Here is a 12,552-nt window from a genome sequence, read left to right on the forward strand (position 1 = left end):
AAATTTCAGAAATATAGCCTATAATAAGGATTAGTCTAGTTGGCGCCTATATCCGCGCTGTTAACAACTATTTCCCCCCATATATCTTTAGAAATTTTTTTTTTTTTAAAAGACCCCTTGAAAGCAATTGTATAAGCAAACCGCCGGCTAATTAAAATAATAATAATGATACAATACCAAAAAATAAAATAAATACTAGAAATAACAAAGACCGAATGCGTGGATCTCAAAGACTTTCACATCTAAGTTAGCTGACTTGCTGATGTCATTTTCCATCATTGCTCTATCCGAGTTCGGTCAGAGCGAGAAGAGGCACAATTTGCGCACACTCGAAAGAGCACACACCACAGCAGAGCTCGCGGAGCACTGTGAAAACACGAGATAGGTTGGTGGTGATGAACACAGACCGACGCTGAGCTCTATTGTGTATCTATAGCGTCACATCACCTCGAGCGCTACGCGTGGACTGTCCTCGCTGCAGTAATCGCTGCGTCTCTCCCTTTCACCCCAAAGAAACCTCACCGCAGCTGTCAGCCGATTAGTGAGCACTTTCATCGCGTTTACCTTTTACAGTCGCCCGAAGCAGGACTCGTCAGACCTCCCTTTGGCTCTGCGCATCGGTAAGTCCCTCAATGACTATGTGTTCTCGCTGGAATAAGAAACCTTTAGAAAGTCGTTATGGGTTGATGGTTGAGCTGGTTCATCTAGCCTACCTGCAGCATTTCAGTGCACTGATAAATCTCAGAAGATGAAATGTGTATAATTATGAATACTTTTGTATAGACAGCCCCCTTACCCCTTTAAACCACTTTATGGTGAAGATTATTCAAATTGACTGTTAGCAATATGCATCACTGTGTGGGGATTTTACATATTCCATTATGAGTTTAAAACATCCCGAGGGGCACCAGAGGACATAGTACTAAAGTTGAGGTCAAATAGATGGACATTAGTTGACAATGGCCCCAGGTGGACACGTCTGAGACAGCTGTGTGTCTTACGTAGTTATCTAGTAGTACTGTGTCATTATAGGGGTAGGTGAGAAATGTATTTGGCCTCACAGTTTGGTGCATATCATTTATTTTGTATGCTTTTGACAGATTAGGGAGTCAAAGAACCCAAATGAATGTGAACTGGATTCTTTTTGGAATTGTATTGCAATTTTCAACCAACCCAAAAGGATTCTAAAAGAATACAGAATCTTAAGATTCAAATACAGTCATTCTTTGATTCTTGTGTCATTTCGTTATTGTGTCATAAACAGAATGCTGCTTGTATTGTATTTCGCTTCTGTACAGTAAAAGAAAACCTGGAGCTTTGAAATCCTGAATGTTTCCTTTAAATTCATTTTGACGTCCCACAGGGGCAATTGTACCGTTTGTTCTAAATATCTAGTTTTTGTTTTGTGTTATGATGGAATTCTATAGGAATTTCCCATTAATATCACTTCCAGCAAGAAATTCCAACAAGATTACTTAAGGATTTTTCAATTAGAAGGAAATATCACAATGCTGTGATATTGCTGTTTTATAGTTAAAAATGTTAAATTACTTACAGTACGTGACCAACTGTCCTCACTGCTAATACAGCTTCTTATACACTGCAGAATCTATGCACAATGTACAAGGGTGATAGAGCAGAAATGACAGCATAGTGAAATTTTAAGCATGTATTTCCTATAATCAGTTACCTACAATCTTACACTCTCAAGGTCATACTGTAAAATAATAAAATAATTGAAATGTTTGTTATATAATTTGACTGTCTGAATAAGCTGGATGTGCTAAATCATTTGGCTGGCTAAATTCACATGTGACATAATCTGTCAGGCTTGTGTGGATGGGAACACTGTTGTGATGAGTCGACTCAGGGTTTAAAACGCCTTTTGATCTCTGGACAGGGCTCAGTTTGCGTAGTCATCATAATGCCTGCTAGTCGGACACAAATGCTTGTACAACATAACACATTGTTGTGTTGATCATAACACAGCATTTTCTGTAGCGCAAATATAAGATGAGCTCAACATATACACATAGTAGATCAGATTATGCTGTGTGCTCCACCGCGGTGCTGCTACTTTGGATGAACCACTGCTAGTCCTTGTGTACACCAAAGATCAGTTTAATCTATCTGCATTACAGCAGTGTCGCGTGAAAAGGCTAAATCATTTTAAGAGATCGATTCAACCTGTGCAGTAAAGTCACAGGGGACAGAGTATTCTCTCTGCTCTCCTGTTGCAGCAGAAATAGCACTGATGCAGCCTAGATGGAAAATGAAGTGGACTATTGCTTTTTTAGGCTTTTTTCGGTTCCTTTTATAGTCTGCAGTGACCAATTCTTTTCAACATTAACAATAGATCAAATGGACCTTATTGTTCAATCTTACACTACAATTTTTGTTTGTCTAGAATGATGCAACAAGTAGCAATATCTCATTTTTGCATCTTATTATTATTTATACTAGGAAAATTAAATCCTAAACGTTGGAATCGGGTTTTTAAGGTTTTGAATTGAGTCTTAGTTTTGGACAATTTTCATGGCCCTGAGACAAAAGATTCTTATGCATCCTCGTAAAACTGTTCGCTAGAGTGCTTTTAAAAAGATTTAACAGTAGGAATTGGAAATTAGTATTGCATTTGTAATTTCTGTAGCTGTTTCTCATTGCTATAGCACATGGAAATTCCTCATTGGAGAGTTTATGGAAAGTAAATATAAATTTGGATGGCTTAGATGGGCATCTAAATTTAAAGGGATAGTTCACCCAAGAATGATTGTTCTGTCAACATTTGCTCTTCCTCATCTTGCTTCAAACCTAAATCATTTTCTTTCTTTGGTTGGACACAAAACGAAGATATTTTGGTATCCAAACAATTTTGGTTACCATTGACCTCCATTTTATGAATAAAAACACTTTGGCAAGCTGTCTCAAAATATCTTCTATGTTAAACCGAAAAAATAGAAATTATACATGTTTGAAACAACATGAGGGTGTGTAAACATTGACAGAAGTTTCGATTTTGTGTGAAATATATAGGTCAGGCATGAAACTCTAGATGGCGCAGGCTGATGGGGTGTTAAAATAACTGATGATATTCAGAGAGTTTTAAACGACTTAGCACAAGCTGATTGGTTCATGCTGCATATGCAGCCAATGAGCTTACTGCCTTTCATTTATATGACTGGCTAGCATTCACTTGAGATTCCTGCAGCACGCTTTCAGAGTTCTCTGAAACCCTCTACCTTCCCCAGCTCCACCTGTATTGATCTGCTACGGGGTTATTTTAAATGCTATTTGTGCAGCAGCAGTATGTCTTAAATACTCATGGCACCGTATCGCCATATGCACTGCCAGTAGCAAGTTCCTGTACTTGCTTGCAGCAGCAGCAATAATCTACAACTACAGCAATAACCAACAGCAGCAGCAATTCAGCAGCTGTGTAGTCTATTCCGCAAAGACAAAATACATTAACATTGTCATATCCATCACCATGATAAAATGTTCAGAGAGTTTTCATGATTGAACCAACCCTCAAGAATGAACTTTCTGTCATTATTTCAAACATATGACTTTTTCTTCAGTTGAACGACAAAAGAAAACAGTTTTGACCTGTTCTTTTCTATACAGTGAAAATATAGATGTGACCAGGGGCTGTAAAACTCCAAAAAGGGGAAAAATCCCAAAAGATAGCTTTGTGTGCAATTGAAATTTTAGAAGAAAATTACGTTCACATGACATCAGTAAATGATGATTGAATTTTAATTTATGAGTAAACTATTCCATCCTCAACTGGTAGAAATACTGTAAATCAGTGAAATGAAGAGAACAAAACGTTTCCACCAATCCTGTTGACCAATTATTGGATCATTTGAACCTTCAGTTTTGTGGCTGGACAGAAATCACTTAAATCTTTGACATTGGAGGGATCAGCTGGATGAGGATTCAATTAGTAATGATACTGATCATCTAATTAGTTTGTTATCATAAATCACACTCACAGAATGGGAACAAGCTATATGGCAATGCATTACCGCTGACTCATAGTCAGTTTCAGCGCAGCTGTTTTTAGCACTCTGAATTTGCTATGCTGTGCTTTTTTCCCTCATGGGTGGATAAAGAGAGGTATTCCCCAAGGACTTGGGCCTCCAATGCAGTCTGCAGCTCAAGACAGGTTATGCTCCCACCTTTAAAAGCACACCGGCTCACAGTCTGGGCTTGAAGGCTTCATTTTCGCCATGTTAAAATGTGTAAATGTTTGTTTAGTAGTATTTTCTGCATTCCTGTCTTTAGAGAACAGTCAATATGTGTATTTTACTCAGCCATTTGACTGAAAATAAAATGCAGTTGTGTGGGAAACTAAATTAGTACTCATTATCGTCAGCATCGCTGCTCTTTTTTGTCAGTCTCAGACTGAAAATTAATTGTAATGAACTTTGAAGCACAATGTTCTCATTGAGTGTTTACGTGAGCCTCTATGAATATGATGAGAGCTCGTCTCTATGATTTAGTAGTGGTGAAGAAATTAAAAAGCAGCATAATTACTCAGCATTTCATCCGCAGCACTGCTGCCATGCTTTCCATCTCTCTCTGTGCTTTCATAGTATCCTTTATTAATGTAACAGAAGGATGGGCTTTTTCAATTTGTAAAAAAATCTAAATGTCACGTTGAAGCTTAGGATGTGATGACCTTTTGGTAATTATGCGTATGATGCTTTGTTTAATTAACCCATTTCCCTGACAGTAACGCACACACTGTGTGTGACAACCATCTAGGGGGAAAAGTGCTAGGGACCGCTCTTATAAGCATTTGGGCAGGTTAAAACACTGCTTGTCCTCCAAAGGGACAGACAAATTTATAATAATAATTATAAGCTGAAATGGGGATTTCTTATGAGAACGCTCTCATGCCTAGTGAGATATTATTTACTGACACAGTCTATTCTGGAATATTCTCTAGGTGCTTTTTAATTTTCCCTGTGCTAAGACAACTGTATGAATGGCTTTGTGTTAATGAAAATAATGGGATCTTTCAAGAAAAACACTGTACTGTTTGTCCCACTGATCTAAGCCTCCTTTAAATGTAATCAGCCAGCATGAAATGATATAATCCACAATGACTCACTCAAGCCATCATATTTATTCAACTGCCCGGCTTGCTTAGATTTATTTTAGCCATGATATTAATTATGAAATGAGTATTCCCGCTTGCAGTGTACCTTTAGTATATCAGTATTTGTGCGCTTACCTTAATATCCCATTTTCTCAAATTCAGTTCAATTTCTGTAGTACATTTACAGTATATATTTACTGTATACTCCATAGGATATTTAAGATAAAGAAGAAACCTTGAATCTAGACTTAGCTATAAAAGAACGCCTTCTTGAGCTGGCACTTATTTAAACAAATGTATGGTGAAACAGGTTCCTTTTCATGTTTGATTTTGTAGGTGATTATGATGTGGGAAATGAACGTTGAGTTTTATAAGGGTTTTAAGTGTTCTGTCCGGGTTTATGAATACAAAAGTGTTTATATTTATACTAAAGTTTGGGGTCAGTAAATGTTTTGTATTTTTGAGAGAAATTGATAATTTATACAGTAAGGATGGTTTAAACTAGGGTTGCAAAGGGGAGGAAAATTTCCAAAGAATTTCCAGAAGTTTCCAAAAAAAAATTTAAGTTTCCAAAATTTCTGGAATGTTTCCAAAATTTTCTAGAAATGTTCCACCTTTTTGCAACCCTAGTTTAAACTGTTCAAGGTGCCACTAAAAACATTGTTTTTCAAAATACTGTTCTTTTGAAATTTATATTTATCAAAGAATCCTGAGACAAGTATCTCAGTTTCCATAAAAATATTAAATGGCACAACTGTTTTCAACATTTATAATAAGAAATGTTTTTGAGCACCAAACCAGCATATTAGAATGATTTCTAAAAGATCACGTGAAACAGAAGACTGGAGTAATGATGCTGAAAATGAAACTTTGCCATCACAGGGATAAATTGCATCTTAAAATAATAATACTTGCTGCATTTTTGACCATAAATGCAGCATTGAGCCCTATTCGTCAAATGTTTCTCATGGGGACGTAAGTGATTTTCACCATTTAAAGGGGGTAGTTGGTGATTTAATTGCTGTCCGAATCCAGAATGCCGGGGTTTATCTCTCACCACACCTGTAAAAATCCCCGGCTGAATTGCCTACTGTTTTTTGACAAACACCAAGGTCATGTGGTAATTTAATTGCTGTCCGAATCCACATCTCTGAGTTTACGAAAAGAAATTGATTCAAAATTCAGTATTTAAATCCTTTTTGAGCACTCCCGAACACCGTATGGTAACTGTTGTACTTGCAACCATATTTATTTCTGAAATGCTGGAAAGTATTTAAAAGAACAATACTTCATAACTGGTCCACCACAGCGACTGGGGGCAGAAAAAGAAGAACAGCACGTAAACATTTGAAATAGGTCTTTATTATGGCAGCAGCAGGTATGCAATAAAATTTTAAAATGTGCATTATAAACATATATATATACATAACTATATCCAATTTAACTATAGCGTGTCTATTTTCCTATTTTTAAACAGGAGATTAAATATTCAATTAATAAATAGGATTATATATTATAAAATATGCTTGGAATAATAAGAATACATTTTACATAAGTATTTTTTTAAATACATTTTACACAACAACAAGAATAAATTTGTGAATAAAATTGATTTTATTTACAGCAGACAATCATGTGACTGGGCATGTGAGCATCTCGATCCTCCACTGTGAATAAATCACCATCCGAATCCATGAGTTTTATCACTGAGGTGATATGTAAATTTATTTTTTCAGATGTCAATATGAGAAACAATTACCGTCTGAATCGGGCTTTGGACAGCATAAGAAATTTACCAACCCCAACCTTTTGAATGGTAGTTTATGGGAGGGACATAAATGGCCTCAGTTTTGTAGAATAATCTTTATACAGTTTATACAGTTCCCGCAGTTAAAATGAACTACAGCTCCAGGCAGAGTGAGATCACAGCTATTTTGATTTCTGTGCCTTGCAGACACCATGGGGAAACAGAACAGCAAGCTGACCCCTGAGGTAATGGAGGACCTGGTGAAGAACACAGAATTTAATGAACATGAACTCAAACAGTGGTACAAAGGCTTCCTGAAGGATTGCCCCAGTGGCCGACTCAACCTGGATGAGTTCCAGCAGCTGTATGTTAAGGTAGGGATGCTAGTCGCTCTGTGATACACTGGCTTTTCGTTGGTCTTGCTCTAGACTGAAGAGGTCACTGAGGAGTGCATCAGATGCGCCATGTGATTTACAAGTGACTGGAAGAGCCCTCTGAGTCATTCAGTTGGATAGTCTGATGTATAATGTATAACTGGCACCATTCAGATCTCCAGGGCTACGATAGCTGGCTATATGGCATGTCAAGCACAAACAGTTGCTGTCATAAGGGGTTTGCTCTCTTTAGTAGTTTAGTCATTTAGATTTGTGAGGATATATATTACAGATTTGACTGTCTGGCAAGGAAACATTTTGCTGCAGATAACACTTTGTCTGCTGAGTGTATCTACTGTACAGCCTTGCAGATCCAATTATAACATGACACTACCTGCTGCATAATATGAATATGAATTATGTAAAGACATTATGCAAGATCAGTTCTACTAATAGCCAAAGTAAATAACCACACACATCACAGCTCTGCTCAGAAACCACAATGCTTTCAGATTGGCTTTAAATGAAAATAAATAACAGAAACCTGCTATAGGCCAAGCCTTTTAGTGATCAGGGATGGCGGGTTTTACAGCAAAAGGATATCAATGAGATAGTTTTATTACAATCCAAGGGAGAGGAAATGGATGGCCTCGCATTAGCAGGGCACTGAGTTCCTGCGGACTGAATGATTGTGTGTGTGTGTGTGTGTGTGTGTGTGTGTGTGTGTGTGTGTGAGCTGACACTTACACTGCTTGTGGCATAGCGATACTGGGAGGAGGTGTTTTGTAATTGGCTTTGGTCAGTGATGAATCATCCTACTTGTTTTTTAATTTAACTAATGTGGCATAAGCGTTTTTAAATTTATTTATTTTTGTAAACAATGTAGAATTACTGTTAATTTTTGACTTTTATATATATATATATATATATATATATATATATATATATATATATATATATATATATATATATATATATATATATATAATATGAATCTTTTTATTTACAATATCAGCATGAACCATTATGTGTGTGTTTTTCAGATATTTTATTTAGAATCTTATTTAGAATCAAAATTTATTTGTGGATACATTTTTTCCTTACCACTTATCAAGTTTAAAGTATTTGAGATGCTATCTTTGTACCAGTATAGTTTTTCTATAAATTAGGAGGCAATAATCTGAGCTCATCTATATAGAGTTATAGAGGTAATAATTTGAGCCCAGAAATAAGCGTGATTTGTATGGGCAAAGCTGGGGAGGCTGCTGGCATTGTCTTTCGTTCTGTTTTTGTGGAAGCCATATTGGTTGCTAAATTTAGCATCTTTTCAATGATTCATGCTTTTTCAATAATAGGTTGCCAGACTAGACTGGGGATCATGAGATCAGTTCTATGGATAAATGAACCGCTCTCTGTATTATCTGCAGATCTTTGATACAGTTTGTACGATAATCTTTGGGGTCAGATAGTGTTGATCACATAACTCCACCTGTTGATAACAAGTGCATCTTAAACAATAGTCATACAGAAAATATCAGGACAGAATATGAACTGGAATAAGATTACACTGCCTTATGTATTGATACAGGTGAACTTACAGAAAATTGTCATTAATGGAATGGAACATGGAGTCGTAGAAAAGGCTGGCTATTTAAAGAGACATTATGTGTCAAAGTTCCCATTCTGTTCTTAGCATTTTACTCCATGGTAAAATACTGCATTGCATATCCCTTCAGACTCCAGCAGTGCCATACTAACTACAGCATATGGGAAATTATTAACCTTAAAGTAGGGATGGGGGATATCTTATCGTTTGCGATATACCGGTAAAAATTCTCCCCACAATAAAAATGAGTCTTCCCACGATAATAACGATAAAGTCTAGTGGATGACACATTTCTGTGTGCGACTGTGTGGAGTGATGTGAAGGAATGCGGACGTGAAATTGAGCAGCTCCTTCTACAATCTGGAACAGGTTTGAATTAACGCTGTACAGTGCGACAAAAATCGGTCTGAGCCTTGAGTAAATGTACTACAGTAGCACGTGTGCAATACAGTTTTACATGTGTATGAGTCGTTTACAAACCTGTTGTCCAACAAAGATATTATTTATTGACGTGCTTTTTCTCCATATAACTTCATAACAGGTTTTAAATAACTTATTTTTGAGATCAGATGTGGTTTCGTATCACAGAATAAGGCAGAAATCATACTATTTTATAGGATTATATACAGTGATAAAGGCTATGTCGATTACCATTGCATTATAAATATACTTTATTCTTATGAAAATACCCAAGATTGCTATATATATTTTGACCATATATTTTGTGCAATTGCATGTTTATTGTCTTCAGGTTTCCTCAAGATTTCTCTATCTGCTTTTATTCAGCTACAGCGTTTACTGGATACCTATGTCCATATCAGTGATTTCCTGGAGCATTACTTCTACTATGCATATGTGGAGTTTCTGCGCGAGGGTGTCCTCCGGCTTCCAGTATGAAATAAATAGTCATGTGTACTGCTCACAACACCCTATTTTGGGTAAAACTAGGAAAGATAATACTTTTCTCTAAAAAAACAGGATTCCCTAAATTATCGTCATTGATATCGTTATCGCAGTAAATATCAGAAGTTATCGTGATACATTTTTAAGCCCATATCGCTCATCCCTACCTTAAAGATGCAACGCCTCTGTGATTAATCTGCCAATAGTATCCAGAGGTGAAGGCTGTACATGGTGTCAGTAAAGTGATCCCTTTGTCTGCTGGTGTTTGATTGTTTTCTATGGTTTCAGATGTTAATACTGTGACAACAGTGATGAGGTGCTGTGTAATGGACTTTAGGTTTGTGCTGAATGAAGCACTTGAGTGCTGCATGTTCAGATCTAATTGCCAGTAAAAAAGATGACATACACAGTGATGAGGAGGTTGGCAGGACACAAAAATGTGACAGTAAATCTCTCGAGAAGAAGGGGGATAGGGGTTTGCAGTGGACATTATCTTTACCAAAGGATTCCAGGGTGCTCCTGTTTGACACCAGTTTGTTACATCACCGTCACCAGACAGCTCAGACCTTCATCTTTCGGCCAAACGAAGAGCTTTGGTGGATCGAACATCGGCCCTGATCTGATCTCACAGCACATGAATGTGGAATGACAGGATGACGTCTGGTTTGCAGCCCTGGTGTGGCATAGACAATGATGTGGCTAGACATCTTAAAGTCAAATTCTGGGTAAATTACTTTGATTACTTTGATTTGATGGATGATAATGTGAAGGTTTCAACACATTAATGTGTTGATCTTTTTTTTAATTCAAGGTATAATATTCAGTCATAATTCAGTTTAGTTTAAAAATCTGATTTAAAACAATTGTAACATTTAGCAGTGTGATTCCATTTGTTAACATTAGTTACTAAGAATGAAAAATACTCCTAAAGCATTTATTAATCTTAATGTTAATTTCGACATTTAATACAGTACATTTTTTTACAGCAAAATGGACCATGAACTAAATATTAACAATTGTATTAACAAAGATTAATAAATGTCACAAATGTATTACTTGTTGATAGTTAATGTCAGTTAATACAATAATTAACATCAGCTAATGGGACCTTATTGTAAAGTGTTAACAACAAATATTCGTTTTCCAGAAAATGAGCCAAATTGATGAATTGATTCATTCATAATCATTTGTGTAATTTTAATATGATAATACTTGTTACTTGAATTTAATTGTAATAATATTTTTTTTCTTCATGCATTATTATTCATTTTTAGTTTTACTTGTTATTCTATCAGATAAAGAAACAAAATAATCACAGACGAACTCTTGCAATGTTCCACCATACATCCTCGTACTATGAAGAAACTATATCAATACAACTAGAAAGAAACTGCTCATCAAGACATTTGATGGGGTTCTGGAAGTTATTTTATGTTTGTCTGTCACGGCCCTCTTCTTTCGATCAACCACACAGTCAAACACACACATACACACACACACACCGTCTGTTACAGCAGGCACATCATTGAAGTTGACTTCCAATTGCAGTCACAACCAGCAGATTTTCTAAAATTAGTACACTTTCATTTTCCCATGCTGAGCATGACAAACATGCATAGGCTGTCTGGACCTGTTTCTTTTTTGCACTTGTTTTGTGTGTACAAAGATACCAGAAAAATCAAAGCAGGCTTCTAGAGTTTCTAGTGCTTAATTTCTAGCACAAAGAAGACATAACTTTAAATAGCATGTTATTTTAACGGTTTCCTGGGAATTTTTCATCACTTCTTGTGTTTAATTAGATTTCCTGTCAAATATAGACCTAAAAGAGAGGACATTTTGATTCTCCTTTTTTTTTTTTTTTTTTTTTTTTTAACATGGCACCACCAGTGGTCTTCTTTCGTAGGTTTTGGTGTGAGGAAGTTTGAGGAAAAAACTAATGGGACTGATTCATGGTTTTTGCTGTAAAGTCAGATTATATGCAGTAACAAAGTTAAACCGACCAAAAGTGCACTCTCAGAAATAAAGGTACAAAAGCTGTCACTTGGGCGGTACATTTTCAAAAGCTACATGTTTGTACCTAAAGGGTCCATTTTGGTAACTTAAAGGTACATATTAGTACTTAAAGTGACAATATTATAACCTAATAGGAATAAAAGTGTATCTTTTGAAAAGGTACCACCCCAGTGAGAGCTTTTGTACCTTTATTTCTGAGAGTGTGGCAAGTGAGGCTGAACGACTGTCCATGTGTCTTTAAGTACATAACAGACGGGGGAATCGTCCCTTGTGTCGGAATGCAATAATGAATGACCTATGTACTCTGGATATATTGAAGTATCCATTTTGTTTAATGATAGTATTGTGGAGAAGATGGAGGACCTCGGTGTCACACAAGGTTGTCTTGGATAAGGAGACAAATTGCCTCCCTGCGATCAATAGGACACCATCTTATTCCCCATCCACAGTTCTTGTAAGATGACCTATCAAGGATAACAAGCCTTATTATTCAGTTCTATTTTTTTCATATTTCTAGTATCATTATTATAAATCATTGTTAATTCTGTCTGTTAATTCATTTCCTTTTTTTTCACATTGATGTATTTAATAATAATTATCATCATAATAATGGCTTTTTTAGAAGAATAGTTGTTGGTCTCACAAAGGCGGTGTATGACTCACACATTAAAAAGGCTTTAATGTTATTGGATTTTTCAAAAATAATTTAGCTTTATTTTAGCTAATGACAGTGTGCTTAATTTTGCAGAATGAACATAATATCAAAAGTGATACTCTTGAGTCATTGTGCATAACAAGAGTG

General features: G+C 36.1%; 1 protein-coding gene across 1 annotated transcript in view; it reads left to right on the top strand.

Annotated features, from left to right (window-relative positions):
* The first annotated feature begins 272 nt into the window (after positions 1-272).
* vsnl1a (visinin-like 1a) overlaps positions 273-12,552 on the top strand; it is a 29,446-nt gene continuing 17,166 nt past the window's right edge. The window contains exons 1-2 of the mRNA XM_042746390.1: positions 273-620; positions 7,062-7,228. Coding sequence (XP_042602324.1) covers positions 7,067-7,228 — 162 coding nt within the window. The 5' untranslated portion in view covers positions 273-620; positions 7,062-7,066. The remainder of the gene's footprint in view (positions 621-7,061; positions 7,229-12,552) is intronic.

Source organism: Cyprinus carpio, chromosome B20 (genome assembly GCF_018340385.1).
Source record: "Cyprinus carpio isolate SPL01 chromosome B20, ASM1834038v1, whole genome shotgun sequence".
Taxonomy (NCBI): Eukaryota; Metazoa; Chordata; class Actinopteri; order Cypriniformes; family Cyprinidae; genus Cyprinus; species Cyprinus carpio.